Genomic DNA, 23,677 nt, shown 5'->3' with positions numbered 1-23,677 from the left:
AGTTTGCCGTCTTAACACTAGGCCTACTTAAAATCAGCGGACAACAGTGTGTTGAGCAAAATGTCTGCATTCCAGACTTAGTCCCCGCAAGATTTTAATAAGTGCGATAATTCAAAATCCCTATGCTATATAGGGCTATGGGTTTCATCAGGTCCCTTTCCACAGGTGTAAAATCAAGCATCTTAATTATGATATCAAGATAGATAGATACTTTATTGAGTAGGCTATCTATCTATCTATCTATCTTGATATCATAATTAAGATGTTTGATTTTATACACCAGGTTCCTTTCCACAGGTGTATAAAATCAAGCATCTTAATTATGATATCAATGCAGATTGCATGGTGCTTGATTAATACACCTGTGCAAAGGGACCTGATGAAATCCATGAATAGCAAGATAGCCACACCGGACATCAAGAGCACAGTTTTTTTGTAGGCGAACTTCAGAGATCTATAGCCTAATATGGTTGGCTTGTGACATGCTAGGAATTTCAGAACGGCTAAAAATGAAACCAAAACAGGTGAATATAACTAATAAAAGCCGATCAGTAACCTATCGTTCCTTCTTTGCATTCTGTCGGCTCGAGAAGAACGTGGGCTACTGTTCACCAAGGCTTTGTCAAACAGGTAGGCTATGCTTTGCCGTAATTTTTAGTAGACCATAGGCTATCGGCTTGCATAAATGTGACCCTGCGAGAAATCAGTCGTTATCCGCACGATATTTTGAGAAAATCCACAATATACAAACTTAGGTTAATTTTCTCCTCTTCTGCCATGTCAACTTTGGATGCGGTTTTCGGCTAGCCTACCCTCGATATAGGCTACATACCGTTGGAAAGCTTAGTTATGGCCGTTCATGTGAGCACAACAACTACATTAGGTACATTTTACCAAAGCGACTGGTTTCGCTTTGCATGCAGGGTCTCAAAGAGGCTACAAAGGGCACACGCAGACACTCACGCACACACGCGCACACATGCCTACACACACACACACACACACACACACAGTAGGCTACTGTATGCACAGACCAGTGTTGTATAGTAACGAAGTAATAATACTTCACTACCATACATAAGTATATTTTGGGAGACTTTGTAGCCTACTTAACTTGAGTTTTTAAAATTCAGATTACTTTCACTTTTACTTCACTATATTTCCAAACTTAATTGCATACTTTTACTCCAATACATTTTCAATGCGCCATATAGTTACTCGTTACAAAAAAAAGAAACAAAATGAAAAAATGACCCTACCGGTGACTTCAACAAGTCAGGAATGACTTGTTAAGGCATGTTTGCACTTGCGCATGACGGTACTGCACCTGTCAGCTTCACGTGAACAGCTCAGCAGAAGGCAGAATAGAAAGCAAACAAAGGGAAGTTCTCCGCGCGTCTGCAGTAGTGCGACTATCTGGTGCAACCAGGCCAGGACAGAGGCGCATGAAGAAAGAGGAATGGCGGTGCAACACAGATGTCTTCTTTAAGATTTATTTAAAAGGTGCAAAACATGACTAACGTTTCGACGGCAGAATAGAAAGCTTCGCAATGGAAGAAGACGAGATGGAAACAGCTGCTACGTTGGCTACAAATGAAGGGGACCCTGATGATGAGCACCCCTGGCCATATTTAAACACAATGTTCTCTTACATTGATTCATCCTATCGAATGAAGTGCCTCTTATGCCTCCCAAAAAACATTGAAATTCTATCTTACAAAAACTCCCCCTCCAATTTAAAGCACATTGAGGAACTCAGTCTTCTGACTAGCCTACTTGTCTTTTTCCAGGTTTAAAAATGCTGAATAAACTGTAAAATATAAAACATTCAGACTTTCTTTGATTATTATAAACATTACTTGTACTTTCACTTTCATTACTTGAGTCCATTTAATTTAACATTACTTGTCATAGGCTACTTAAGTGCGAGAAATTTCAAGTCAAGTCAAGTTTATTTATCGCATTTCATACACAGAGGTCATTCAATGTGCTTTACATAAACAAAAACCAAACAGTAATAGCAGATAAAAGCATAGATGAGCAAAGAGTAATAATAATAATAATAGTAATAATAATTAAAAAATAAATAAATAAATAAAAAGAAAGCAATAAAGAATAATTAACATAAAAGACTTAAGATGGAATAACAGGTCTGTTTTTAACAGAAAGACTTTGCCAGAGTCTAATTTAGCAAACCAGTGATGGTGATCCTTCTCAAACACCCAGAGCTGTTGCCACTCTTTGGAGATTCATTGACGTACAGTAGGCCCATCTGTGTGCGCACACAATATTTCCTTTCTTATTGGGGAGACCTTAATGTCCAGGGCCGATAGCTCAGCTGTCCCTGACGCTGACTACCACCCAACAAAAACTATCCCCAAACAGGGGCCCTACTCACCTGAATCTCCCTTTGCCCAACCAGGGGCAGAACGTAGTACTTAAAAGGAACAAACCAGTACTACTCACCATGAGTGCAATTTTCCGGCATGTTGAGGGATCACACACATCAGGTTTCAATTTCCAAAACAAAATAAAACTTATAAGGAATAAAGTCATTTTGGTAGGGTATCCATACTTCTACTTGAGTTTGATTTTCAAGTACTCTATACAACACTGGCACAGACACACAAGCAGCCACACACACACCCACAAACTTGCAAATAAATAGCCTCACAGAGAGAAGCATACGTAGGCCTAGGCTACTACACAAAAACACACACAAACATGCATTGCGCACATTAACTACACAAAAGGCTACACATGGCTACACAAAAGTTGCAAGAGTAGGAGATGGAGTAGGAGATTGAGAAAAGTTGACGTGCGTTTTATTTTGCGGCGAGAATGTGCAGGATTGAGTGGCGGTCACATTTGGTATCTCTATGTGGTAGGCCTAATTAGCTGATCCCCCCCCACCCCCAACATATTTGCATATCTTATCATTCTTAAACTAATAGGGCCTGCATCTTCAAAATGCCTGACAATTTAGGGTCAGAATTATTTATTTTTAAGCCCTGAACCATGTAGAAATCCAAAACTCATGTAGATTGCACACACCCAAAATATGTGAAGAATAGCCTTATGTGCAATTGATATTCGTTACTCCTTACTCCTGTGATTTTTCCATACAGGAAGAGAAAATGGATGGATATCATGAAAAATCGAAAGGAGAGAAGGTACATTTGAATGTATTTCATATTAACTGTTACCAATCATGTATTCTAAAAGGAAACTATGTCATTGAGTGCGTTTACATGGACATTAATATTCCGATATTTGGTTAAGACCATATTCAGAATAAGATACTCCCATGTAAACATCATTTTCCGATTGCCTTAACCGGAATAAGGTCATTTTCGGAATAAGCATAACCGGAATGAAATAGGTGGAGTATTCCGATCATATTCTGGTTATTTAGGTGCATTCTAGACATGTAAACACCTTATTCGGAATAATGACGTTCTATTGGAATATTCACGGTATTTCGCGACAATTAAACACAGCATTATGGCAAATAACAACAAACTGTTTGACGGCCCATGGTATTTTTCTGTTGCGACAGTAAAATAAACGAAAAAGAACTTCTGGCGGCAAACTTTTCAAAGTTATTTATAAGCGGAGCCTCAGAAAAGATGTCGAGAATGAAGAAGAAGGTAGGCTACACTTTGAAGCGAGGAAGAAATACGTTAGACGGCATAGTAGCGACATGCAGTAGGCTATGTGTCAGCATAGTTAGTGATAACGTTACTATGGAAACATTCAGGGAAGGCACGTTAGAACTTTCATTAGCCTAATCAGAGTATGCTGCGTGTCATGTAAACGGGAATATGAACGGAGTATTCTTTTAATAACTCATGTAAACACCTTATTCTGAATATTGTCAATATTCAGAATAAGGTCCATATTCGGAATATTAATGTCCATGTAAACGCACTCATTTTTATGTAAATAGGCTAATTGTAATATTCCCTTTAGATGAAGTCTGTAAACATCTTTAATTTGAATTTTAAAAGTTATCCTTTGTAAAAGCAAGACAATAAGGCATTTCAAGAGCTGTAAGACTTTATATATTTGTCATGATTTCAAGCAAAAACCCAGTGGCTTAGTGAGGCTTGAAGAAATTATATAGATTCCAAGATATTAACAAATCTGTCCAGATTGCACACAAATACAGTTATGGCCAAAATGATTAGCCCCCCCTGAAATTCTGGAACATTACTGTAAAATTCTCCCTAAAATATTCATCCCTGATAGCATTTTAAAAATCACATTCGCCAGTGTTATTATGTAGTACCTGGTGCAGTTTGGAGTGTTAAAATTACTAATAGGAATGCTTAATCTCAAATAGTGTGAAAAGTGGAGCGGTCAAAATTATTAGCCCCCATGTGATTTTTTTTTTTTTTTTTTTTGCTTTTAAACACACACAACCAACGGGTCACCTTTCAAGCTGCACCTTTGCAGTCAGTCAGAGTCCAGACAACACCTGAACATCCAATCAGCATTGATCGTTCACCTAAAGACTCAAAGGAACAGGCCCACAGGCACTTGCACACCTGTCTTGAGAGGGGACTGTCTTTACAGGCATGCTGAAAATGAGGGAAACCTGTCTGGACCTCAGAAAGAAAATAGGCCTATTCGGACGGGATTAGTTTTATGGGGTGACATCAGGTAAAGTAATAATTACCAGGTAATGTAGTCCCGTCCGGAAGCGCCATGTCAGTAAACATAACGGAGTATGTCGGTGACATTTACAGACACTTTTACCTTCCGTAAAACGGTCCGGAGAAATTACCTTAGGTAATATTAATCCCGTGCGAACGCGACCCTCTGTAAAGATGTCTGTAATATTTCGTCACATCCTGATTGGAAAACAATTCCACCATAGTCTGAATGAAAACATGACATGCTGTGTAGCTCCTAATAGGACGTTAGCTAGTTTGCCTATTAGCTTGATATTGTTAGCCATTTCAAACTACTTATGGCATAACATAAAGCTAACGTTTGCTAGTTTAACCAACTTGTAGTCTTTCAAATCTGAAAATGCCGCACGTACCTGACGCAAAGTATCACGTGCACAGCGACGAAGATGTGACGGCAGAACGTAAACGTAGTTACTCCTCCCATGTCAAGTAAAATGACAGAGATGTCTAGTCCCGTCCGAATTGGACATTTATATTACAGAGGTCATATGATAAACCTGCATGTACGTCCCCCCATAAAACTAATCCCGTCCGAATAGGCCTAATTGAGTCCTATACTATGAAGAAAGGCTATACTGTAATTTCTAGATGTGTCACAGTCTCTAGAACAGCTGTGCGAGGCATCATTACAAAGTACAAAGAGTTCCAAGTTTGTGCATAACAAACACAAAGTGTGGATGAAAATGCTAAATATCTCAATCTAGAGAGAAAAATCATCAGGGATGTTAGCAAACATCCCCGCAAATCCGCCAAAATGATAGTTGCCGACCCTGAGACCTCTGAGGTTGAAGTCTTGAAGACAGTATAGCGAGGGTTTTTCATTGTGGAGGCCTCCAAGGTCATCGGCCGAGAAAAAAAACATTACTCCAAAAGGGGCACTTCAAAGTCAGACTGAACTTTGCCCATTGCTCAGCAAAGCTAATAGTGACAACTCAGCGGCTGCACCTTATTTGGCTCTGGTCCGTACCTTAGTAATGCCCCTAAAATGTACATACACCAGCCCACATCCAGCTTCACCCTGCAGCTCCTTCACCGTGAGTTCGATGACGCAGGACATGCACACACACACGCACACACACAGGTATGCACAGACACACAAACAACCACACACACACACCCATTACCCTTACACGCAAATACACACACACAGAGAGAAGCATACATACTGTATACACAAAAGCACACACACACACATGCACACACTCATTAAAAACACAATAGTTGCAAGAGGTACGGGATGGAGTAGGAGATTGAGACATTGACATTTTGCGATGAGAATGTGCAGGACTGAGTTGCGGTCACATTTTGTATCGCTATGTGGCACAGCTAGTAAATTAGCAGATTTTTTTTTTATTTTTTAAGCCCTGAACCATGTAGAAATAAAAAAAAACTCAGGTAGATTGCACACACCCAAAATACTGTATATGTTGTGTGAAGAATATAGCCTTTATGTGCAATGTATGATATTCTTTACTCCTTACTCCTGTGATTTTTCCATACAGGAGGAGAAAATGGATGGAAAGAAGGTACATTTGTTGCACTACATTTTGTCCATAAACATCTTTTATTTAAATTTCATGATAAGCTGTACGACTTGAGATATTTGTCATGATTTTTAGACTGGGCACCAAGAGACCAAGAACGGCAAAGATCCATCTCAAGGGAAAAGACAGAAGGAGTCATGTTTAATTTTGTAATGTTAAGTTTAGAGCTGTGCAATTAATCGATTTTAAATCGTAATCGCGATTATGTGTTTAAATTGATGTTTAAAAATGTGACATCGTGAAATGAAATTTTCGCTTAGGGTAATTACGGTACTTATGTTTGCAAGTGTTGAATTTTGTGGCAAGTTCAATAATTTTTCTTAATATTAATCATGGAAAATTAATTCTGAATAATTAATATTGTTTAAGTGCAGGATTTGCACTTAAATCCAAATGGGGATATTATTTGCAAAATGTTCAATAAAAAACAGCACATTTCGCCCTGCAGCTCAAGCTGGAAACCAGCAGATCTATCTCCTCTGTTTACTGCCAGAACCTTTGGCTCCAATCAGAAACTAGCTTATTCAAATGACGCAGCGGATCATTGATCTGATTGGTTGAAGGACTATCCAATTGCGTCCAATTGAGTCATTTGAACGATGCCCATTGATCACGCCTCTTGTGCAGTAGAAACAAAGCGCAGCCCCCCTAGACTAATGTTAAATCTTAAAAGATTGAGCTTAGTGTGGTGAAAATCAGACTTTTTCACCTACAAACAGTACACATGCACTCAACTGCAAGCAATCTGCATGCTTTTCTAGCCACAGACAGACATTGGCCGGGTTTCCCAAAATTGTTAAGAAGCTCTTAAGTGCTAAGAACTTCTTAGGAGCGTTGTAAGAATGTTCTAAGAACGCTCCTAAGAAGTTCCTAGGACTTAAGAGCTTCTTAACGATTTTGGGAAACCCGGCCATTTACAATACAAGTGTGGTCATCAATAGGAGAGGTGCAAGAAAATACACACACGGTGGTATACTCACTTGATTAAGGTTCCAACTCGGGTCCATTCATGTCAGGTACACCACCATGGGTGAATTTTCTTGCACCTCTCTTAAACTCAGGTGGAAAAGTGGAACCTTTATTGACTTCCTACAAGGGATCAAGAAAGATTTGATTCTTATAGGTTTGCCTATGAGTGAGTCCAATTGGCAGGCTGCTAAAAGTGTCTATCCGGCGAGCAAACAAATGGTCTATAAGGTAACTATTTTAAGTTATGTTTTTTTATATATATAAGTATATTTTATGGGCTTTCATGCCTTTAATGATAGGACAGTTGAGAGAGACAGGAAGTGAGTGGGAGAGAGCATTGAGGTGACCACGGGGCGGGAATCGAACCCGGGTCGCCGGCGTGCGGTGCAGGTGCCCCAGCCAGTCACGCCACAGCTGGGGCCTAAGTTATGTTTTAAGGTGGCATAACAGTAGGCTACTGATGCCTGTTCCTGTCAGCCACACTGGGTGCCACACTTGAACATGACCTGTTTTCAACTGTTTGAGTGGGTCATTTGTGCTGAAGCAGGGGCCCCGGTCTCTGAATTTGGTCTAATGATTGTTAGTTAGCCTGCTTTCAAATCCTGTCAAATGCTTGTTTTGAAGTTTCGTTTTGAACTGTCATTCTTATCAAATGTTTACGTTGTCACAAATGGTTATGTGAAACTGATAAGGCCGGGTTTCCCAGATTCGCTAAGAAGCTCTTAAGTGCTAAGAACTTCTTAGGAGCGTTCTTAGAACATTTCTTACAGCGCTCCTAAGAAGTTCTTAGCACTTAAGAGCTTCTTAACAAATCTGGGAAACCCCGCCAAGGTCTGAATGGTAGGCTAACAAAGGTGGTAGTTTAACATGGTTGGTATGGAGGTAACCCTGGATATTTTTACAAAAACGAGACTTTGTTTGTGGACCTGATACTAAGGAACCAAGCTGACATCATTATATTGACTGAACACCAAGGTGAATATTAAACATTAAAAAAAATAACAGGAGTGGACTGGATTTATGCCACATACTGTATCTGTATGCTGTATCACTAAAGAGCAATATGTTTAGGCAACATTCTCCAAGTCCTCAACTCTTTAACAGTACTAATAAGCAGTTATTGGCCAGGTTTCCCAAAATCGTTAAGAAGCTCTTAAGTCCTAAGAACTTCTTAGGAGCGTTCTTAGAACATTCTTACAACGCTCCTAAGAAGTTCTTAGCACTTAAGAGCTTCTTAACAATTTTGGGAAACCCGGCCATTGTTGGTGTCTAGTGACTGATGAAATGGTGCTCCTTGATAGCATACTCAACATGTATTCATGTCATGTGTGGTATGGGTATTTATATACCGTAGGCCTATAAATTAGATTATATATTTTTATTTATATATTTGTTTACTTGTTTTCAATTGGCTTTTTTATTCTGATTTAAACTCAACATTAAGTTAATGTTACAAATGTAAGGCTACATCACACCTTAAAGTGGTTTTGGTCTAAAATTAAGATCTTATTAAAACTTCACAATGGAGTCCCATCAAGTTGCTTATCAGGCACTCTCCCACATAACTTGAAACTGTGGAACAATCTGGATCTAGACTGGTTCTTCAACGTGAATTGAATAAGGTAGGTTTGTGTCATGGCCATGCCAAGACAGGTTTGTGCCGGGGGGGGAAAAATCACACACATTGACCATTTGTCGAATCAGTCACATCTGTAAGGATATCCAGGTGTTAGTGGAAGCTACTGTAACTACAGTAGCCTACCTACGGCAAGTTGCACTGGAAGTTTCTGGTTTAGAAAAATCTAAGTTTGCCGTCTAAACAATACTGATCAGAGTAAGCTACCAGTTGAAGGCAGAGGACAGTGTGTTGAAAAAAACGTCTGCAGTCCCGGCTTCCTCGTCCCCGCGAGAGTTAAACAGGTGCGATAATTCAACAGCCCCATGCTATCTTCCCATAGGAAAATAGCAAGATACTGAACATCAAAGACCGCAGCTTTTTTGTAGGCTATTAGGTAAGGTAATGTGAAACGGATGGCTTGTGACATGCTAATGTTGTGTTAGGACCAGCTTATGAAATGTTTAGAACAGGCCTATGGCAGGAGCTTCAGAACGGCTAAAATGAAACCAAAATAGGTGAATAACCCAAACAGTATCGCTCCTTGCATTCTCAATGTCGGCTCAAGAAGTACGAACAAATAATAGTGTTCACCAAGGATTTGTCAAACAGGTAGGCTTTGTCGTAATTTGTAATAGGCCTGGCTATGTTTCCGATTGCATACAAAGGGCTGGAAATAGTACTGGTAGATGACCTTTTTACAATGACAAGTCGGATACAATTTAGCGTAGCTAACTCACCGGCTTCAAACCAGGCCATTCTTGCGACGCCTGTGGATATTTTTTTACTAGGTGTACCGCGAAGCGGTACAAAATATGACCGCTCTTGTCAATTTGTTTCCATCTCCTTCTCCATTCCCTACTGTAGCTCCAATGTATGCTATGCAAATGAGTGTGTGCATGTGTGCGCTTGCTTTTGTGTATGTGTGCTTCTCTGTCTGTGAGCTTTCTCTTGAGAGTGTGTGTGGTGGGGGTATTAGGATGTGTGTGTGTGTGTGTGTGTGTGTGTGTGTGTGTGTGTGTGTGTGTGTGTGTGTGTGTGTGTGTGTGTGTGTGTGTGTGTGTGTGTGTGTGTGTGTGTGTGTGTGTGTGTGTGTGTGTGTGTGTGTGTGTGTGTGCGTGCTTGCGTCTGCTTGCTTGCATTTGTGTGCTATGTCTTCTGTTTTCAAAGACAATTGCAGGAATCCACGGCATTCATTATATTGTTGCATCTCAAGGACTAAAACGCTCTAATCAACTGTAGTTGACATAATGACCACATTTGTATTAAAAACAGTTTCTGTGTTGTTGATTCATGATATTTGCCAACCGAAGTGAAGTGGATCATTTGGCACCTGGTGTGTTTAGTTTTAGTAGTAGACCGTGAGCAGTTTCATGGTGTCAAGGTCCACTTAGTTGCAATAAAGATTTGATGGTCCCTTACTTCCTCAAGCTATAAGCTTTTTGTTTGTGAATGAGAACTTTCACAGCCTCTACAGAACAGAGGGTTAGACGGAAAGCTTACAAGACGGAAATATTTGTAAGTAGTCATTCTAGTCAAGATGTATTGAAAAATATGTCAATACTTTTGATCTCTGTTTGAGCTAAGACCTTGCACAGGTGTTACTACAGTAGGTGTGGTTATATACGCATACATGGAATGGGCTCATGGTTTAGAATGCTGACGGCAGTCTTTTGTTCTAGTGTTCAGCTACATATTGCAGCTCTTCCTGATTATTGAAATCCACTGTCATCAAAGTAACATCTTAATCTCTCCCGTCAGACATTTTACGGTGATATACTGCTCACAGCAGACTGCTGAGAATAACATTTAGTGGGTATTTTTGTGTAATTTATCCTTTATTTTACCAGGTGAGTCCCATTGAGATCTTACATCTATTCATCAAGAGAGCCCTGTATTCGCAAAAGTAAAAGGAACACTAAGAGTAACAACAGAAAGGTATATAACAATGACAAGACATGACAACAGAATACAATAATGACCACACTCAACAAACAAATAGCAAAAAGAGCTACATTTAACAATAGACAAATACATACAGTTGTGGTCATAAGTTTACACGCACATGTTGACTAAAAAGAGGTATAAAAAATCATCTTTTGGATCTTAATGCCTTGATTAAAAAAAAATGATGAAAAATCCAACCTTTAAGGACACCGGTTTTCTTTGTAAAGGAATATGTATCGTAAAGAAATAAATGTCTATCCTCATAATACAGGGGACATAAATATAAATTCTCATTAAGGCAGGCAGATTTTTATTAAAGGGAACTTTATGCAAGGGAACTTTGTATTAAAGTTGTATTAAAGGCATAAAAAGACCAAAAAATATACTTTAAAAAGTTGGTGTCCTAATGACCACAACTCTAGACAAAAGCAAAAAAAAAATAATGTAGAGGCATAAAAACTGCTGACCTTTGGTAAATAAGGGACCATTGAAGAGCCAAAAATATCAAAATTGGGGCTGCCTCCAAGATACAGTACGTGAAGGCATTGACTTCCCTTTCTCATACATACTGTATAGTCAGAACTGTTTGGTATGTTGATTTTATGATTTAGATAGTACACCAGTTGTGGTAAACTCCAACGGGACATTGAACCCTTATGCACCTTTTTAATTGTCATGAGATATAACCAAGTGCTTTTATAGAGGAATAGAGAGGTTCAACTCAAACTAACCCATATTTCCCTGTCGTTATACAGAGTAAAGGATGGTGAAAGTGTTTGTCATCCTTGCTGGAAACACTCTGAACTCCCACATAGAGTTTTTGAGGGATCTAGTGAGAAGGACCAAAGCTACGCAAGTGGACCGCTCCGAGGACTGTGATGTCACCCTCACATTTTGTCCAATCGTGTCGCGAGTCGGAACTGACATAGAGGCAGCCATCAGACAGATCCCTAGTGAGTACAGGAACAGGAGCACACATGGGACATTTGTAACTTTTCACAAGGGCTGCAACAAACGGTTATTTCGGATGACAATTAAATCTGTTGAGAATTTATTCTACATGTTTTTAATTCCATAAAATGGTGAACCCTAGTCTAGCTGATAGGGAAGTGGATGTTGTGAAAGTGAACATACGAAAGCCTATTAGATATGGGGTGCCGTTTGTAAAATTGAGCATAATTGTTTTATCCAGGACAGTTTTATCACATTTAACATTACAACACGTACAAAAAGGGTGCTACAATTTAAACCATGTTTTAGTCAACTCAAAAAATCCAGAATCCCCTTGCACAGCCAATTAAGTTGGGTCGTTGGGTGCTGGTGACTTGCAGGTTTACGATTAATAAAAAAGAAAAAAGGATCACCGCACACCATTGGACTACACTTTTAAGATTTTATTACTGAGCAACGCGTTTCGCCATGCGCTTCCTCAGGCTCAATCTCCAATTCAAGAGACACCACTTTTAGTCAAATTGGTGTAAACATGTATTTTTAGTTAAATATTGGATGTGAGAAGAAGAAAGTGGTGTTCCATAACAGTGCATTTCTATTAGCAGTGTGTGAAATGAATGCCCCACACTGGGGTGCATTATAGTTTGATACTGCAGCTGAAGTGAGACTTGAAGAAGAATCTGTCAGTTCACATTTTTGTAACACTAAGAGGTCCGGGTGCCTTTCAGATATACATTGAGGCAGTTCGCTACACCTTTTTCATCTAACAAAAAACATCTATGCAAATGTGGTTACATCCTAGAAGACATCAACAATGATAGAGTAAATATGTAATGAAATTAGTTTTTAGTGTAAACACAAACAGACAAAAACCTGTTTTCAAAGGTTTCAAACCTTTAAAAAAGACTTACTCTAAATATTTCCGCTCAAAACGTTTGACGTTTGACCCTTATAAACACAGGTAGAGCAGCTACTGTAGTAGTTCCACCGCTGCTAAAATGTCATGTTTTGTCGACACCTTGAAGATATCCAGTTTACTGTCATAGGGTGGAGGAACTAGATTATTTATTATCCACATTTAAAAAGCATGAATAGGAATGGCACTGATTAATTAAAAAATAATCAATTCTGAAAATAGTTGGAAATGAATTTAATACTTGACAGCTAAGTGATTATTTGATTAATTACCACGTATTTACATCTCATTAATTTAGTAGAATTATCCATTTTGTTGGTGCTTCCAAATAGGGTTAACTTTTCGACAGCTTCATGATTGAACACAAAGAACCAACACTACAACTGCATTATTGCAACTCAAAGCAATGGGGGATGATCATAATATTATTTTATTTTAATGCAAAACTGCTGGTATTACCTTCATTGGTGTCATGTACTGTATGTCTCACTGCTGGTTAGGAGTTGGTACAGATCGTTTTTCAATGCAGGTGCAAGAGATTTATAATGGCCCTACTGTACTTGCGTTGCATTAAGGCCAGTTCAAACACAAGATCTGCGATGAGACGAGCTGCAACATTCTAAAAATCAGCAACTTTCTCCAACAATGTGTTCTAAAACCGGTGCGTTCAGACCACTGCAACGACATTAAAATGGCAACAATGTTACCATAACAACAGTCTAGGCGTGAGGACAAGATAGAAGTTTTCAGCCAACGTCACAATAGCTCCACGCAAAAGTGTTCTAAAACTCTGCAACTAAGATTTGACGTGTTGAATGTTTAGCGACGGCTTGAAACTGCTTGCAACAGCTTACAACTTTTGATTCACACCGCCGCAACTGCTCTCCGCAACTGTCTCAGACTGTCGCGAATCTTCGGTTTGACCTGGCCTTTAAGCATAAAATGCACAATGCTGTGGCACCCACCCCACTACTGTCTGTACTCTTTCAATGCCTCAGCCTTAAAGTTATCCTCATGTTAAACTGTCATCATGCCTTCAAGTTAAACTCGCTCTGCGTGTTTAAATGCGCCATCCTCTTTTCCCCCCCTCTGTAGCAACCATTCCTGGAGTTCTGGTGGCACTGCATCCCACCTTTAACCCGGAGTATATTGTACCGGACATCAACAGATATGTACTGCGCCCTAACATCCTCACTGTCAGCTGTTTGTTCCATGAGGGCGAGCTACTGGACAGCCGCTGCAATGACGAAGCGTTGCGACAAGTATCTCAACACTTAATGAGCTTCCGCAGGGAAATTACCCCTCAACCACACAGTCATGATCCCCGTCCACCTCGGAATGGTTGCCTTGATTCAATTTTACAAACAGAACATCCCCGATATGTCCTTGTGGCAACACTTGTTACACTAATTGTCTTAATCTTGATTGTTTTCCTCGTCATGCTAATATAGGGTTCTACCAATTCACTTTGAATATAGCAAGTTCATGTATGTGATCATATTGCACTCATCATGCATGCCCTGTATGTTGGTAAAAATACATAATGACGTGCTACACTACCATGCACTCTGAACTCTGATATTTTCACCACCCTCAGCGGGTGTTATTGTTTACACAAGTTCTTTGATAGTGTGGCGAAAAAAGAAAACTAATAAACAATGCATATAAAATAGCAATAGTTTGGTCATAGTCTAGATTCAAAACCAGCTACAGTTGGAGCTCTTTCAATATGACATCAGAGACGTACAGTATGCCGCATAACATGGCACACTCATATTAACACAGATCAAAAGTGGTAATCTATAAGATTTGAGCATATTTGAGTTTAAGGATAGTTGTGTGTGTGTTGTGATTGGGTCTGATCCCAAGCTTGCCTGACACCAAAACTATTGTCAGTTGAAAATTGCTCTGGACCAGGGGGTCAAGACTTTTTTAAGTTTAAGCTTCAGCCAGTTAGCATCCAAGATAGCCACTACAATATAAACAGCCCGAGGGAAATCAACAGCCTGCTGACAGAATTGAGCTCATCAATGAGATCATTAAGATCATAATATGGTGATAGCTTACCTAAATGAATTCAGATGATAAGCTTGGAGCCAATCAGATCACACTCCATATTTGTATGAGAGACAAGCACATAACACAATTCTGAGAACCATAATCATCGGCTTTCCTAATCCCACTATCATCCTGATTCAATGCAGACCTTAGTGGTTTTAGCTTCTTCACTAGTGCATTGGAACATTGTATGATATTGGGTAGAAGATGTCAGTTGGTCTGACTCAAACTTGGGTCCCTGTGGGCACTGAACCCATTTGTGGTACAGGACGCTTCAGGAAATTTGGGTATCTGACGCAGCAAAGACTTAAAACGTGTTGTCCTTCTGTTCTGTAGGGATGGATTACGATATGGAAACTACTAGGCACCTTCGCTAGGTGTGATGGTCAGTGCATTTACATGAGCAGAATCTGATTAAAGCACCAATCGGATTATTATTAGAATACAGGATATTCGAGTTAACATGATAAGCGAACTAGTTAAAATCCAGTTTCCATCATGACATATTTACATTCAAAATCATGATGAACTTCTACTGTACTCAGAGTAGCCTAGCTACTGTACATGATGGATCAAATCAGCTTGAAGCATCAAAATTGAGAACTCTGGGTCATTTATTTCCAAATTCTTGAATTTGGATTTCAATCTGGAGACACAATTTACATTACATTCTTTAATTAGAGTAAAGACTAAAATCAGACAGACATTTGTTTTGATTGTTTACATATAGTTCTAACCGCACTGACAAAGTTCTAAAAAGTGGTGGGCAAAGATTCTAGAACAGAGCTCTGTTCTAGAATCTTTGGTGGTGGGTGTGGTCTCGAGAGGGGTGTGGTCAGCCTCCTGGGCCTATGGGAAGAAGCCCTGAGAGTCAGTGAGTGGGCGGGACAAGTTATGGAAAGCCCACTGCAGGATGGTGTCTACAGAGGCCTGCTGTAACAAACACACACACACACACACACACACACACACACACATACAAATGAGGACCTTCATAAATGCATAGAATAGCAGGAAATGCATAAAGTAAACAAACACCATAACAGACAAGGCACACATATGCACCTCTCCTGCCATTGAGTCATTTTCTTCTTTCCTCATGACTGAGACACCTTGCTCTGCTCCATCACAAACCTGGAGACATAGAGAGAGGAGTTTGCAAACACACACACACACACACACACACACACACACACACACACACACACACACACTCATACACGTTCAACATCATTGCTGTGTGTACCTGTAGAGTGTGTGATTGTTCCTCTCTTCTACTCCAGGAACTGCAACAGGACCTGCATGTACTACTGCCTCTGAAACACACACACACATACACACATGTGCGCCATGACACACAATTTACCAAAGTTTTCTTGTGTGTGTACAGTATGTGTGTGTGTGTGTGTGTGTATGTGAGAGAGAGAGAGAGAGAGAGAGAGAGAGAGAGAGAGAGAAAGAAAGAAAGAAAGTTCATTAAGATCAGATATCCACTAACAAGCCGGCATTTGGTCAATTTATGTTCTGGGAATTACCGTTGTCTTGGTCACTGAGGTTGTTCTCTGTGGCTTTGGTTAACAAGGCAGTGCACTCTCGTATCTATTGCCAGGTTGTGCTGTCGTTTCAGTTACACCCAAACAAAGGTCACTCTACCACCACCACCCCCCCCCACACACACACACACACACACACATAGAGACAGAGGGCAGTCTTACCCTGAGAAGTGGCACTGGCCATGGTATCCCTGGTGACACTGGACACAGGTGATGATGTCACCACTGCTAAGGTGGCAAATGCCACACAGGACCCTCACACTCCCTTCACCAAGACCCTGCACGCGCACACGCACGCACGCACACACACACACACACACACACACACACACACACACACACACACACACACACACACACACACACACACACACACACACACACACACACACACACATACACACACACACACACACAGATACACACACAGACATATGGGAACACACATTGATCCATATGTAGACATAAAGTATGACCACCACCACACAGATATACAGTACACACACTAATACAAACATACGTATTACGTATGAGCTCACACAGATGTGCTCACACACACATACTGTATACACACATTCACACACATATAGTACACTTATATGACTGGCCATTTTTGTGCTGTGACAGATTTTGTAGGCACAATTCACATATATATATATATATATAAAAAAAAAAACATTCCTATGCTACACCTTCCTGCAAACACACCTGAGGAGGATGCTGGGAGGTGTTGCTGTGGGAACTACAGCTGGTTGCCATGACAGCAGAAAGTGACGTAAAGAAGGAGAAGTCCACTGTGGAGCTGTTGCAAGGCTCCACCCACTGAGATTGCTATGGTTGGGATTTAATAGTAATAATAATAATAATAATAATAATAATAAATGATAACACTGATGTTGCACCTTTCAAATGCCCAAAGTGCAACAAAGCATATATGCACCCTTAATTAATGCACAGTAAATGGGGGAAGCATCCTTACCTGCACAGGTGCGGAGGTTGTCTGAGGCGCCATCTGAGTGCTCTGGCACTGTCCACATCGCCAGCTGCCACTTGGGAAGAATTAACACACAAGAAGACACATAACACACACACACACACACACACACACACACACACACACACACACACACACACATACACACACACACACACACACACACACACACACACACATGCACAGTCACATATATGTGAGAAGCAAACACACACTGGAGTATAAACACACGATTAGGACTTTCAAACACCCTGACTCTCACATAGATGTAAATACACACACATATACAGGCACACTCACTCACACACGTAAATGCTGAGAGAATGAAAGATTAGAGGCCACATCATGTACCTGGGTATAGAGGTGAGTGGGGGATCTAGGCAGCCCAGGTGGTATGCTCGAGGACAACCATCACAACAGATGAGCTCCCCGCCATCTTTACATACTGTACACTCATCGTCATTAATCTGCACACATGCACATACGCACACATACACACATTCATTATAAATGTCATGATACACAGTTATTACTGACACAAATTAACTAACACAGGTGTTATACTATGAGGCATATACAGACAGATACAAACACTCAACAGATCCACACACTAAACATACACATGCAGGTCAACTACATGTATTATTATGTACTATTATGCTGAACATGGCACAGACATTCACACACATACAGTGCGCTCATACACACGCACACACACACTCACTGAACTGTACCCCCTCCCCATACAAACTCACGTCTCCAGTTCGTGTGATGGTGCTGCTGCTGCTGAGGAGCTCCCCCTGCTGGCCACTGTGTGTTACTGCAACCTCGGGCTTCACTGCGGTACAGGATTCCTGCTGCTGCTCTGAACCATCACAACCATCCTGTAATGCTGACACTGAGAAACAGACACACACAACATAAGTACTTCTCAGACATAGACGACAGTCGGGATGTCTGGTCAAGTCTGGTCGATCGATCTATCAGTGTCTGTAGCTCCAGTCTGCGCAGTGAGCACACCACCACCACCAGCACTGACAGACCTCTGCTGAGTCGGCGTTGGTGTTGGGTTACTAAATGGCTACACTGATAGACTGGTTACTTTGCCTGTTCTCGGAGGCACAGAAGCTTACAGTGCCTATAGAAAGTCATCATACCCTTTTGATATAGTTACTTTTTTTTGTCTTACAGCCTGAAATCAAAACCTATTTTAAAAACAATCTTTTTCAGTTTTATTCACAAATTTAGCTGTACAACATCAAAATAATGAAAAAAAAGTCAACAGTTCTGAAAATTAATAAAAAATTAAAAACTAGAATAACAGGGTTGGAAAAGTCATCATACCCCTGACTTAATACTTTGTAAAGCTTCCTTTTGCTTTCATTACAGCCATCAATCTGTTTGGATATGTCTCTATTATAGCTTTGCACACCTAGATAGGGGAATATTTGCCCAATTTTTTGTGCGGAAATGTTAAAATTTAGTCAAATTCTGTAGGGAATGGCGATGGACTGCTCTCTTCAAGTCAATCCACAGATTTTCTATAGGATTTAAGTCAGGGCTCTGATTTTGCCACTCAAGGATATTCACCATCCTATCCTTAAGCCACTGCTTTGTTCTTTTGGCAGTATGTTTAGGATTATTGTCGTGTTGGAAGGCGAATGACCTCCCCATCCTCAGCTGTCTAGGAGAGGGACGCAGGTTTTCCTCAAGAATGTGGGTGTACTTGGCAGCATCCATTTTCCCTTCTATCCTGACCAATTGCCCAGTCCCCGCTGAAGAGAAACATCCCCAAAACATAATGTTGCCCCCGCCATGCGTCACAGTAGGTATGGTGTGTTTTGGGTGTGTTTGGGTGTGTATACTGTGTTTGGTTAGCGCCTGGAGCTCAGTCCAAAAACTTCAATCTTAGTCTCCAAAAAGTTCGATCTTAGTCTCATCTGACCATAAAAGCTTTTTCCACATGGTAGCAGAATATTCCAGATGTGTTTTTGCACTAAACTCCAAGCGCAATGTTTGGCGAAAACCAACACAGTACACCACCCAAAACACACCATACCTAGTGTGAAGCATGGTGGGGGCAACATTATGTTGTGGGGATGTTTCTCTTCAGCGGGGACTGGGCAATTGGTCAGGATAAAAGGGAAAATGGATGCTGCCAAGTACACCCACATTCTTAAGGAAAACCTGCGTCCCTCTCCTAGACAGCTGAAGATGGGCAGGTCATTCGCCTTCCAACACGACAATGATCCAAAACATACTGCCAAAAGAACAAAGCAGTGGCTTAAGGATAGGATGGTGAATATCCTTGAGTGGCAAAGTCAGAGCCCTGACTTTAATCCTATAGAAAATCTGTGGTTTGACTTGAAGAGAGCAGTCCATCGCCATTCCCTACAGAATTTGACTACATTTTAGCATTTCTGCACGGAAAATTGGGCAAATATTCCCCTATCTAGGTGTGCAAAGCTATAATAGAGACATTTCCAAACAGATTGATGGCTGTAATGAAAGCAAAAGGAAGCTTTACAAAGTATTAAGTCAGGGGTATGATGACTTTTCCAACCCTGTTATTCTAGTTTTTAATTTTTTATTAATTTTCAGAACTGTTGACTTTTTTTTCATTATTTTGATGTTGTACAGCTAAATTTGTAAATAAAACTGGAAAAGATTTTTTTAAAAATGGGTTTTGATTTCAGGCTGTAAGACAAAAAGAGTAACTATTTCAAAAGGGTATGATGACTTTCTATAGGCACTGTAGAAGCACAGTGTGAACATCAGATATTCTCAAAAGGGGATACAGTCTGTGTAGTTATCATCTTGCGTCTGGATGACCTAATGACACAGTTTCACCATTTTTTCCTCCTCAGCCTCACTCTCTTCCACAACAAAGACCCTAGACTGGCAATACCAGCGCAGTTTGCAGTTTGAGTAGGTCTAGGTGAGCAAGATTAGTGTCAAAATGGCCCTGCTTTCTTTATGTGTGTGTGTTTTTTTTTTTATCAGCATATTGCGATAGCAGAAGAATGTTGCCTTTGCCCTAGTTGGTAGTGGACAGTCTTTATGATGTGGCCTGAGAAATGTTTTTTTTTTCATAAATGCAACACACAAGGTGATCAGCAAGTGGTCAATTAGCATTGTAGCTAGTGCCCTAAAGTCTGTCACACACAGAAAAATACACAGGGGTATGTCTATAAACACACACACACACACACACACACACACACACACACACACACACACACACACACACAGAGAGAAATACAAACATACAGTACACACATATGCACTCTCACTCTCTCTCTCTCGCTCCCTCTCTCTCTCACTCTCTCTCTCTCTCTCTCTCTCTCTCTCTCTCTCTCTCTCTCTCTCTCACTCATCACTACATCATTAAGTGGGACTCTTGACCCCTGGTATCTACTGTACTGTACCTGCACTGGGCGGGGCTTCTCTTTTCTTGTTGTGGGAAATCAGCTGTTGGCCACTCCCACTTCTCTTCTTGGCTCCGCCCCCCTGAGCTGTGGCTGTGGCCACGAGAGAGTGCCTCTGTCTAGAACCCCAAACACTCCGGTCTGGCAAACACACACACACACACACACACACACACACACACACACGCCCCTATATTGTTACATTCAAATGTATATACTGGTACAAGTACATTCAAATTATATTAAATGTTTGAATCCATGACCGCACCCATCAGTAATTTCTTTCTTAGATTGCCCCATGGATGTTGGGGCAAGATAACAATTTTTATAACAAGCAAGTCAAGATAATTTCTTCATTCATTCCCTTAGGAATGACAGCAGCACCAAGGGAAAGCAAAACGCCTCCCTCTCTTATCTTGTGATATTGGTGCTGTTTATTGTTTAGTGTTTGGGAAAATGTCCTTATCTGTTAACTGTAAGCACTCTTTACTCTTGTGATAGGAGATGTCTTATCTTCTTCACCATGGGTGGCAAAGAAATGCACTTTGGATTTCTCTGCATGTCTAGTATATGTGGAGAAATTGACAATAAAGCTGACTTGACTTGACTTGACTTGACTTGACTTGGCATTTTAAGTACTGTACCTCAATATCCATACACTGCAATCCTTCCGTTTTACGAATTCAAATTATACTGTTACACCCCCTCCCCCTCCCCTAACACACACACACACACAGACACACACACACACACACACACACATACACACACACATACATTCGACTGAAAAGCACATTCACACAAATACAAATATACACACACACACACACACACACACCTCTAAAGATTCTGCTGAGCAAGGCCTGTAGTTTGGGGTAGCTGTGCTGGTTGTACTCCTTGGAGAGATTCTTCCAGAATGCCTGGATGGTGTCGCCGCCCTGCTGGAGAACCCAGGAAAGGAGCGAGTACACGGCCTTATGGACCCCCTCCCTCTCTCCTCTCTCTACGCTCTCCTGTGAAAGCACAGTTATCCATGAGTGTGTGTGTGTGTGTGTGTGTGTGTGTGTGTGTGTGTGTGTGTGTGTGTGTGTGTGTGTGTGTGTGTGTGTGTGTGTGTGTGTGTGTGTGAAAAACAAATAGCAGCCATATAAACTTTGTGCAACTCCCCATTCTCAACATGTCAAATACTGTACACACATACATGAAAACTGTTTGCTCTAGGATGTTAGGTTCAAGGTAACTTCAAGTTCGGATGAAGCTATTGGTTCTTTAATGAAGGCTGTCTTGAATGGGATCTTCTGATTGGTTACCTTCAGAAGAGATTCAGGGATGATGCTGTGGTCTGCTAGGCCATAGAGCAGAGGGAAAGGGTCATCTATCGCCATGGCAATCTCTGTCCTGGACACCTTCAGCTTGGTGCGTAGGTCAAAATCTCCCGAAGCTTCAGAGTGGGACATGACAGCAGCGAAGCAGCTGGACACAAACACACACTGACACACACGGACACACACACACACACACACACACACACACACACACACACACACCCCAACCACAAACATGTACACAATGTTTGTCAGAATAATAAGGCAAAAGACAACTGGACCAAATACACAAAAACACATACAGTATCACAAACACCCATAACAAAGTTGGTGCTAATATAATGCTAAATGTGTATTCTTCCAGTATACTATTATTAGTACTGTATTAGTACTATGTGTTAGAGATAGTACACCTGTACAGTTCTATCTGTGTATCTGTGCATATCTGCTGTATAGTATTGTGTAAAGTGTGTGTGTGTGTGTGTGTGTGTGTGTGTGCGTGTGTGCGTGTGTGCGTGTGTGCGTGTGTGTGTGTATGTGTGTCTGTGCATGTCTGTGAGTGTATGTGCTTTACTCACGCAGTGCTAAGAGCTGAGGAATTGAGATGCTGGGCAGTTCTGAGCTGAGAAGAGTCAGTCTGCCTCTAAAGTAGCTGCTCCTCATTAAATGCATAGAAGTGTGTGTATGTGTGTGTGTGTGTTTGTGTGAGACAGATAGAGGGAGAGAGAGAGAATATTAGTGATGATCATGTGTTGTTACATTAAGAGATTATTTTTAGCACAGATTAGTGTGTGTGTGTTAGTGGCTCATGGCCTTTCACCCCAACAAACTGATTCCGCCCCACCTGCAGGCACAGCCTCACACACTGTCACACACACACACACACACACACACACACCATGCACGCACGCATGCACACACACACACAAACACACACACACATTATCCAGATTTCACCTGCCACCTTATGTCAGTAGATCACTAGAGACAGATTAAAATCCACCCTTTCATAATGCACCACGTCTTACTCACTACTCTCAGTTCTCTTCACCATCTTCCACTATCTTTGTCCATATTTGCTTTATTACTCCTTATACTACTACAGTACATCCTCCAGTTGCTGAATTCAATTAGGGTTGATTAGTAGGACTAATTGGTGTTGATTGGCTGGTATTAATTGGAAGTGAGGAAAGCTGGGGACTTCAGCGCAGAGCTGGACTCTGACCTGAGAACTCGCGAGGGGAAATTCCACCTGGGGTTCACCTGAAACTGTCTGAAAGCCCTGTGCTGGCATATCACACCTTGCTTTCACCTGAAACGGTTTTAAATACATGTCACACCCGAGTTTGCACCTGTGAAGTGGAAGTTACTTTTCCACATTTGTGTGTGTGTATGTGTGTGTGTGTGTGTGTGTGTGTGTGTGTGTGTGTGTGTGTGTGTGTGTGTATGTGTGTGTGTGTGTGTGTGTGTGTTTGTGTTCATGTTCCCTGCAGGTGAATACGTCCCTCATGTTAATCAAAAGCACACGGACACACTCTCTCACACTCTGATACCTTTGACAGAGACATAATATTCTTCAAACAGAGGTGTCTCATTTTCAAATAAATCTTTTATTTAATGTTCTGGATCACAGGAGACAATTTCACTGAGTTCATATCATCTTACATCACCTGGCAAACA

At 40.9% G+C, this 23,677-nt stretch overlaps 2 protein-coding genes and 1 long non-coding RNA gene across 4 annotated transcripts in view; 1 reads left to right on the top strand and 2 right to left on the bottom strand.

The window, feature by feature from the left end:
• Window positions 1–522: 522 nt before the first annotated feature.
• Window positions 523–7,040, top strand: LOC134097589 (uncharacterized). Its single transcript, XR_009940926.1, has 4 exons — window positions 523–630; window positions 3,129–3,173; window positions 6,200–6,223; window positions 6,317–7,040. It is a non-coding gene; the product is annotated as an uncharacterized LOC134097589 (long non-coding RNA).
• An 8,506-nt stretch (window positions 7,041–15,546) lies between these two features.
• On the bottom strand, window positions 15,547–22,129 carry aire (autoimmune regulator). The gene is made up of 10 exons (XM_062550304.1): window positions 21,983–22,129; window positions 21,511–21,685; window positions 20,673–20,765; window positions 18,000–18,142; window positions 17,596–17,711; window positions 17,230–17,299; window positions 16,413–16,528; window positions 15,944–16,013; window positions 15,763–15,831; window positions 15,547–15,627 (listed from the first exon to the last, which is right to left on the bottom strand). The coding sequence occupies exons 1-10, from the start codon at window positions 22,127–22,129 to the stop codon at window positions 15,547–15,549; spliced, it is 1,080 nt and encodes a 359-aa protein (XP_062406288.1).
• A 1,459-nt stretch (window positions 22,130–23,588) lies between these two features.
• LOC134098291 (ras-related protein Rab-6B-like) overlaps window positions 23,589–23,677 on the bottom strand; it is a 7,997-nt gene continuing 7,908 nt past the window's right edge. For both annotated transcript variants that reach the window (XM_062551321.1, XM_062551322.1), the window contains one exon: window positions 23,589–23,677. This exon is cut by the window's right edge and continues 1,129 nt beyond it. The gene's annotated coding sequence lies outside the window, so the exon portion shown is untranslated.

Source organism: Sardina pilchardus, chromosome 12 (genome assembly GCF_963854185.1).
Source record: "Sardina pilchardus chromosome 12, fSarPil1.1, whole genome shotgun sequence".
NCBI classification, from domain to species: Eukaryota; Metazoa; Chordata; class Actinopteri; order Clupeiformes; family Clupeidae; genus Sardina; species Sardina pilchardus.
This window is presented reverse-complemented; position numbering and strand designations above follow the sequence as displayed.

What these genes read in the sequence shown, in the direction of transcription:
- aire (XM_062550304.1), bottom strand. Translation starts at nt 22,129, where the DNA reads ATGTCCCACTCTGAAGCTTCGGGAGATTTTGACCTACGCACCAAGCTG. An exon ending in CCATCACACGAACTGGAGAC is followed by an intron (nt 17,712 to 17,999) that starts GTGAGTTTGTAT and finishes GCATGTGTGCAG; the next exon opens with ATTAATGACGATGAGTGTAC. An exon ending in CAACCTCCGCACCTGTGCAG is followed by an intron (nt 16,529 to 17,229) that starts GTAAGGATGCTT and finishes GTGCGCGTGCAG; the next exon opens with GGTCTTGGTGAAGGGAGTGT.